Source organism: Seriola lalandi, unplaced genomic scaffold (assembly GCF_002814215.2).
Source record: "Seriola lalandi dorsalis isolate HSWRI2012SDOR001 ecotype SW California unplaced genomic scaffold, Sedor1 jcf7180002054940, whole genome shotgun sequence".
NCBI lineage: Eukaryota > Metazoa > Chordata > Actinopteri > Carangiformes > Carangidae > Seriola > Seriola lalandi.
In genome coordinates, this window is record NW_019525491.1 from 613,952 (window position 1) to 622,816 (window position 8,865).

Consider the following 8,865-nt stretch of genomic DNA (forward strand, 5'->3'; position numbering starts at 1 on the left):
ATCCTGCAACAAAAGCCTAAATTGGCAACACAGCTTGTTGGCGCAACATCATTTTGAAAGGGCAATGGGGAAAGTATATTCTGTCACTCTCATTCAGTCACTCGGATGGTCAGGTTTCGCGTTTATAAGGCTGGCCTCGTCGTTCTCGTCTAGATCAAAACCTACCAACTAAATACCTGCTCTAGAGTGGGAGTTAAATTGATGCTCTGAAAAAAAAAACCGCCGCCCAACACACCGTCCACGGTTTTCCATACAGCGTGATTTGTCGCATTTATAAAAGATCTTTGCTCGCCCTTAATCAAGCGATAACTGCCCAGCACGTGCGTAGGACACGCCCACCTTCTAGAAGCTTCACGTGACGGGGAATTCATGCCCAGCGTTCCAAACTGTTGACGTCGATGTGAGTCGTTTTGATGGTCAAATATTTTTGTCTTAGGACGGTAAATTTTGACACAAAATTCCTGTCGTGAGTTTGGACATAAGCTTAATGCTTTACTTACAGTATACTCTATAAGGTCTGTTTCGGAGGTAACAGGATTTTGCCCTCAAATTTGCTACTAACCAAGGTGAGGTAGTTAACGTTAGAGGGATTTTTAACGTCCCTTTTAACTGTTACTAAAGCTAAAGGAACTGCAAAGTTAATGTAATAGTGATTACTATATTAATATTCATTGTTTTTGGGGTTGCTAGAAAATCCCGGCGTAATGGTAACGCTAAGCTAACTACCATTGTTATCGAACTAACTATTAAAACTGAAATTAAGTAGGAATTAAACTGTAGTGATTTTATAGTGTTAACTGCTAACCTAGCTAAACCTAATGCAGTGTAAGACAACAGTCCTGCAATAAATCCTCTGGTAGTGAGGCATATAATGTTCAGTTTGTGTTGAAACGGTTTTAGAGAGGTGATGTTACAATGGTCATTTTGGTGGCTGTAGTTTGTGGTGATGTTGAATTGTACTGCAGTACACAGACAGGTGTGTGTGTATTATTTTGTCCAACCCATTTATATCAATGAGGGAAGGCTAAATGATAGAAACACCTTTCTGTATAATTCAGTACATTTCAACAGCACCACAAACTACATACGCCAAAATAAGCATACAGTTAAATCAACGCCTCTCTTAAGCTATTTCAATAAAAGCTGAACATTATAATTTTAATGAATGGAGGACTTTATCGTATTAGATTGCTTTAGTTTCAGTTAGTGTGTACCAAACAAACTGCCAAATGACCTAGTTTAAAAAGTTACAATACAATCCTATACACCATATTCGCAGGTCTTAAAAAGCCTTTAAAACCAATGATAGGTAGTAACATTAGTTATCAAATATAAGTCTTTGTAGCAATGAAATCCCCAATAATGTTGTTCCAGACCTCTGACCTTTTTATAAAATATGTGAATCAATTAGTTATTCCTCTTTGATTAGTTAATCCAGCCATCCATTTTCTGCTGTGTATCCAGGTCATGTTTAGACATTAAGAACTATTTTTGCATACTGTTGGTAAATACTGTCAAATGTGTGATTTAAATCGATAAATTTGTGAATAATTTTGGGCCTCATCATCCTGACTGTTTTGTATGGAAACTGGTATTAAATTTTATTCTTTGTTTTCAGTAATTGTTAAAGCTTGGGATGTTTCCTGCTGGTCGATCATTTCGAGGCTCCAGAGGAGCCTGTTTTGCCCAGATCCTCATGAGGAATTTGCCTGTGAAGTCAGGTCTGACTGAACCATACGAACCTCCATTTACTCCCTCCCCCTTTGATGATTCTAGAAAAGATGTCTTTGACCAACAAGAGAAAAGTACAGTTAAACCTGGTGAGTTTTAGAATGTGATTTGCTTGAATCCCACAGGACTCTTATCAGTAGCATTGATAGTTAATTTAATAACTAATCCAAGTAATAACTTGCAGACCTCGTTCATCCCCTGTAAGATCTGGTGTCTGTTGCAGGACAGTTAACATTTTGGATTATGGATGTAAAATTTTAATCTGCCCTATCTACACTTTTTTCTTCTTTCCCAAACTAAGCAGCTGCTATCAAGCCAAAAGTCTTATCTAAAACAATGATCGACAAATACATGAGAGGTGAAACGCATGCTGTGACTTTGCTCCATCAGCTCGCTCAGATTTTGCAATTCAGCTTGGAAATGAAAGAGACAGTGACCACAGGTAAACTCTTAGCATGTCTCTCTGTTCAAATTCAGTTCAGAGATCACTACTGTTGTTATCGGACTGTGAAAGCCTGTTGATTAATTATCCGTGAAAGACTTATGCAAAATCTTTATGTGATCTGTGTTCAGTGTCTTGTGCTACTTGATGACTTCTGCCATAACTAAAGTGATTCATTATTATAGTAATTCAGATTTGTTTGTTTAGAATTATCAATGAATTTGTCTGTTACTTTCTTGATTAATCAATCAATAATTTTAGCTTTAGCATGTTTGTGCAAATGGCAATTCTAGTAACACTGTGTCTGACAACCAGAATACTAGATAACTACGATATCAACAGACCCTCCAGAGAAATTTTCCAATATGGAAAACTGGTTTTGCATTTTCTACATTTCTTATAGAAAAAATATATCCATAAATCAGAACTAATGATTTGGATTGAATCAATTTCTTGACTGCTGTTTTCCCAGGCAACATACCAGGGCTCTATTTTGCCTTTTGTGTGGTTATTGATGGGGTTGAATACAAAACTGGCATGGGAATAACAAAAAAGGATGCCCGGCTCAAAGCAGCACAGTTTGCACTGCAGGACCTGCTGCCCACCCTGGACAGTACGACGTCTGTCCTCCCCGATGCATCAGGTTCGGGTCTAAAGCTGATTAAAGTTTGTGTTTCTGTAGCAGAGTTAGATGATTCCTGTAATTTTGGCAGAGGTTGGCCTCTATTTACTGGGTTGGTTTCCCTCCCTTGTACATTTATAGTTCATGTCATTAATATTGTTGTGAGCCAACATTATATGTGATGCTACGAGTAGACATTATTGCCAATGAAGTAGGTAGGTTGGCTTAACATACATTGCTCTTGTACGACAACACTCTGTTAAGATTCAAAATAAGAAATAAAATGATGATAGTGGTAGACATAACAGAATAATACAAAATAAACATGATACAGGGTCAGTTTAAGCAGTTACATTTGGGTAGAATAGGACCTTTTTAAGATGGCACTTAATTTCATTGTTTTCCATGCCTGTTTTTCCTTAGGTGTCCCTCCGCCCCTACCAGTAAAAGAGGAGCCCTCCATCTCCAACACCTATCCTGCTAGAGCCATTCATGGTAACCCCGGATTTTGATATAAATAACTCACACTGCCCTATTTGTGAGATGGCAGTACAGTAAAAATAACAATTTAAATCAGAAATACAGAGGCATGTTACATTTCAGTGCTGACAGTTCACACTGAGACACATAGCAGAAGGATAAACAGTCCTCATCAATTGCAGCCACAAATTAGGACAGTTTGATTTCAGGTTGGGAAAACTGTACAAACACATGCCACAGTAGAATATATCTCTATATAAAGGGTGTCTTTAATGAGATCAAAGCCCGTTTAATTTTTGGTTTCCTTAATCATCTTTTTGCTGTTCAGAAAGGAAGAATTCTGTCAACCTCCAGATTCCCCACGCTGTCAGGGATCAGCTCGCTAAACTGATGAACAGCCACCTAGAGTTCTCTGCCTGTGCAGGCACCACAGCAGCATTCATCATTCAGACTTGTAAGTGAGCTCTCAGACAATAATATGCTTCAATGGTTGGTTAGTAAAACGTAGGTATGGATGGATAGGATAGGATGAATTGGTAATTTCATCTGACATTACTTTTTATCAGTCTAATTACTGAATAAGTGTATTGTGTACAGTGACATTATTGAATTAACTAACTTAAATATTGTTAGTGGATACTTCACTGATTAATTTAAGCTTTTTGTGCCAACTAAATTTCTACAGTATTTCTTAGTTACAAATGACACTAAAGAAAAAAAGTTTAAAGATTATTTAATTACGGGTGATATGATAGACACTGTACAGTGCTATACTATGTGCTACACTAGACAATGTGAGGTTATATGATTCAGTACAAATGCAATGCAAAAATACTATATCTGTGGACATCATTCTATTATATTGAAATGTGTTTCGTTTGTTCACCCCCAATATGTCACTCATAACGAATAGAAAAAAATGTACTGGTGTTTACAGTTGGCTCATTTGAGAGTAATAAAACATTGAGACTGTTGACATGTTGACAAATTGGCAGAAAAGCCTAAAATTGCAGTGTAGTCAAATACAACCACACCACAATCCACCACATAGCCTTAAACATTACACGATAAAGAAGTATGTGTAGTATGTACTATATATAATACTGTATGTTAAGAGCAACACTGTGTTTCTTGCTCCATAAGGTCTGCCAAGAAAAGAAATGTCATACCTCTACTTGACACTGCTGTAAGAACAAAAATAGAAATACACGCAAATAAAGTTGAGGTGATGAATTCTGTTTAACAGTTGCGTGTCGACTAGCTAAGTGCACTTTATTTACCACTGTCCTCACTCTTCTCTCCCCTTAGCCAGCGGATGTGAGGTGGTTGCTCTTGGCACCGGAAACTTCAATACCAAAGAGAGTGCCTCATCAAGTGGACGGATTGTGCATGATTCACATGCTGTTGTAACTGCAAGGAGATCTCTGATGAGGTTAGCTGCAAACATAACCCTATTAGATTGTTTTGTGTATCATGTTACACCTATAAACAAATTATTTTCTTCACATTACCCTATGATGCAAGTGTTGCACTGAACAGTGAAGGTGATATTTTTCCATGTGAAGTTATGGTACTTTATTATTCATAGCACAGAGGTTGCAAATCAGTTCTTAAAATCGAGATTGGCAATGTCACAATAAATACATTCATACATGTATACATAATATGTTCTAGAAGCTTTTTCATTTTGAGTAAGTAGTGGAAAATACTGTTTCATAAGTCCACACAGGGCCCCAAACATCAAGAATAAATACCACTTCTAACACCTTCAAACTGAGAAGTTTGTAAAATGTGGTCACATGATGACACATTTGTTGTATGTTTGCCTTTTGCAAGTTTGGTAAGTAAGTGTACGTAGACACCTTTGTAGACCACAGTAGCCTACAAATTTCTCTGAACTCTCGAAGTGGGTGCATTTCCTGTTTTGTCAAGCAGTCCCCCCCATGCTCTGAGATCACATGCATTTTGCACATAGTTGTCATTATTTACAAGTTTGAAATTCACAATCAAACCTCAGGTGGAGGTACTGTATTGCTTTGTTTTTATTAGAGACCTGCACCCCTTGTATTATTGAAGTATATCTGTTTTATTTATATATCACAAATTACAAGTTTGCCTCAAGGGGCTTTACAAACTATAGAGCATATGACATCCTCTATCCTTGGACCCTTGGCATTCTTCTAACTGGAAAAGTTTTTTTGAACAAATTGAACAGGTTTTTATTTAGCTCTCGTATCAGACAACAACTATGTGTTTATAGGAGAAAATATTGGTTTAAATTTGAAAATAAGCTTGCATTCAAATGACACCTCATCAGTTAAGGTATGAATTGTTTTCCTGGATTATTCATAGACACTGTTACAGCACATACAGTATGCCCATATTTCAGATGTAACATCATAATGAGCCATTCTCATACTGTGTTGTTAGGTTTCTTTATCGGCACCTGCTGATGTTCTTCAGCAAAACGGCCAATCTGACAGAGAAGTCGATCTTCCAGCAGAACAGCAACAGCGGTCTCCTCAGCCTGAAGAGCGGAATCACCTTTCACCTTTATGTTAATCAACTGCCAAAGGGTGCTGCTCAGATCCCTTCCAAGCTGTGAGTGTTTGATTATCAGCTTCATCCTTCAGAGTTTCTCGTTGCTGTTTACTGATGAGGCGCTGGAGTTATTGTTTGTAGGTCCTGAGTCAGGGAAGAACTATGGCAACCAACTTTTGGGAGTAATATTGGGATAATTTATAAAATGTCAGTGAGTAAAACACTTAACTTGAACCTCAAACAGCTGATATTCATAGTGACATGAGTCACATAGGCTCTGGAATAAAAATCCTTCCTCAAGCTTGCTCTGGTTGTTTTGCACTCAGCATTATGCAGCTGCTGCTGTGAGCAGTTAGGTTCTTATAACAGCCATAAAAGTACCAATTCTGGGTAAAGTGGCATGACTGATATTTGTAGAAATGATCTCTGGATTTTATTCTCAGGCGCCTGAACCCACTCTCCATTTCGGCATGGCAGGTCAACAACGAGATCAGCCTACACCTGTCAGTAGAGGGCAAGGTATTGTATCTAGGGGTTTTTAATGTGGCTTGTGCAACTGTTCCCTGCACTATCGCTGCATAATTACAAATTGATTTGTTTCTTTTATAGGTGTTCTCAGTTTTCTCGTCAGGCTTTGATCACTCTGCCTCCAAGGTGGTCAGCATGTCCACCACAGACAAGATCACTCAGTGGCAGGTGCTAGGATACCAGGGAGCTTTGCTCAGCCACTTCATCGAGCCCATTTATGTCCAAAGCATCCTCATAGGCAAGTGAACAAGTCAAATTATCATCAGGATTAGCAGGGTTTTTGTGGCACCTTTTCCAAAATCTGAGATGCAAAGGCAACAACAGAATCACTCCAGTCTAATGTTAGGTGTGACAGTATAACTAGGTCAGGCAATACAGCAGAATGATAGACCTCTAAATTTATAAAGAGTACCTTTGTTGTAATTCCCTTGTGTTTCCTTCTTCACTGAAGAATTTCACTTTAGTGGTGGTTGCTTGTAGTGAGATGATATTTTAATAAAAGGAAGAATGTTTTTGTAAATCAAATGTCAAAATGTTGCATTTTGAATGTGGAAAAATTCAACTTGCTGGATTTGATATAACAACAATAACCAGCCAGAGCATTAATCCATTTTACCACCAGACTACTAATTATTTGAAGCGGTATGTACAGTATACAAGTGGTATAGTTTTTCTGACATTTTGTCCACTTCCAAGTATAACGAAGTCCAATACTATACAAACATCAGCCTCTCTTACACACTCAGAGAGAACTTAATAGAATAGGCTTCATAAAGGTAGCATTTATTTCTGGGATGGGGGAAGTCTTCAGGGTGTAATTTACTTGACAAAAAATATGATATGAAATTGTTTTGTGTGTGTGTGGGTCTCAGCTCATTACCCGTTCTCTGCTTTGGCAAGAGTTGGATCCCAACAATGTGTCAAAACATCATAGCATAGGCAGACGGGGCCTCTTCCAGCTGTTAACGCTCATGTTGTTTGTATGTTTTCTGGTGCAAGGAAACAGCACAGAATCTGCTTGACCATTCCTTCCCCAATCAGCCTGTTTATCACAAAGGTGCAGCGAGAACAAGGTCATGAAGAAGGTTGTATATAACTCCACTAAGCTATTGTCTTTCCTCAGAATAACGAATTTCTAGATGGAATCACTTTCCAACAAGTACATCTGAGATATTGAGGAACCCTGAGGACCTCTAATCGTCACGACTGGACAGTGTGTCAATTATTGCGAAGGCTGCCCCTTTAAATTATACAGCAGATGATTTAACATTAGGTAGTACTGCATGAAGTCAGCTCTCAGCTTTAAAGATGGTTTCTCAGGCAGAAAAAATGCACACTTCTAGCCAATGAATTCCCCAACATTGAAATGATCTGGAAAATAAAAAAATAAAAATCATTTGAACAGATGTGAAAATATCCTACTCAAGTTTCCAAGTCAGGTTTTACAAAAGACAATGGTGTAATGCTTGATTTTCCATATGACTCTGTCCTCTTCTCATAATCATAATGACTATATGACCAACATTTGCCCAATCTAAGAGAGAGGGAAACTCCAGAATTAGTCGTATTGGATGTGTGTGAAAATGTAGAATACTTTTTTTTGTTTTAACAAATTTAAAAGTAAGATTATTGATTAAAAGTAATTATACCAATTAGTGTTAATGAGCATGATGCAGCTAACATGACTGAATTAAATTGTTAGTGTAGGCAATACAAAACACAATACAATTAGATGACATTTCAATTAATGGAATTTTCATACCATCATTTTCAGACACCTGACAACCTGTTGTACTCTATACTCTATTGTATTGGATTGCAAAAGCAGACATTGCATAAATTAAACCATGAGATGGATAATATGTAACGCCACTATCTGGAGTTAATATTCCAACAATCTCAAATCCAAAATAAAGTAATCAGGTGTAACTGTACATAGGTATTTGCTGAAATATACTGTACCAACTTTTGATTAAAACCTTACAGGTGATTCTTACAGCAGTGATATCCGTGGCATGGAGATCTCCGTGAGCCAGCGTGTAGAGGGGATCACCTCTCAGCTGCCCATGTTCTACTGCATGATGAGGCCCCACATCGGCCTGGTACCTTCTGTGGCTACTAACGGCTCCGACAGTGGCCAGTTGACCCACGGTATCAACTGGAGCGAGGGAGACAGCTCCGTGGAGGTTGTGGATGGTCTGGAGGGCAAGACGATAGAGGAGTAAGGATGACTTTATAGGAAGCTGGCAGTAGGGTGTCATATGTAACCATCAAAGTTTGCCTTAAACTATTATGTCAGTCAAATTTGGCAGCAACTAGTTAAAGTGGTGCAAGAGATTGCTACAGCAACTGTTGGGTAGCATATATTTAAAATTCAAAAATCAGTAATGTGATTTCAGAATATACTGTTAATCACAGCATAATTAATGAGAAATGAATGATAACTTCATCCACTAATCAGTCAGTTGGATTTGTGGTGTTGATGGTGTTTCCCTATAATATTCTTCCGTAATGGGAAGTG

General features: G+C 38.0%; 1 protein-coding gene across 1 annotated transcript in view; it reads left to right on the forward strand.

Annotated features, from left to right (window-relative positions):
• The first annotated feature begins 332 nt into the window (after positions 1-332).
• The window catches only part of adad1 (adenosine deaminase domain containing 1 (testis-specific)), a 9,921-nt gene continuing 1,388 nt past the window's right edge, over positions 333-8,865 (forward strand). Inside the window, exons 1-11 of the mRNA XM_023393572.1 lie at positions 333-400; positions 1,619-1,820; positions 2,033-2,173; positions 2,646-2,816; positions 3,219-3,290; positions 3,604-3,729; positions 4,584-4,707; positions 5,706-5,876; positions 6,260-6,335; positions 6,426-6,582; positions 8,331-8,565. Of these exons, the coding sequence (XP_023249340.1) occupies positions 1,637-1,820; positions 2,033-2,173; positions 2,646-2,816; positions 3,219-3,290; positions 3,604-3,729; positions 4,584-4,707; positions 5,706-5,876; positions 6,260-6,335; positions 6,426-6,582; positions 8,331-8,565 (1,457 nt within the window). The 5' untranslated portion in view covers positions 333-400; positions 1,619-1,636. The remainder of the gene's footprint in view (positions 401-1,618; positions 1,821-2,032; positions 2,174-2,645; positions 2,817-3,218; positions 3,291-3,603; positions 3,730-4,583; positions 4,708-5,705; positions 5,877-6,259; positions 6,336-6,425; positions 6,583-8,330; positions 8,566-8,865) is intronic.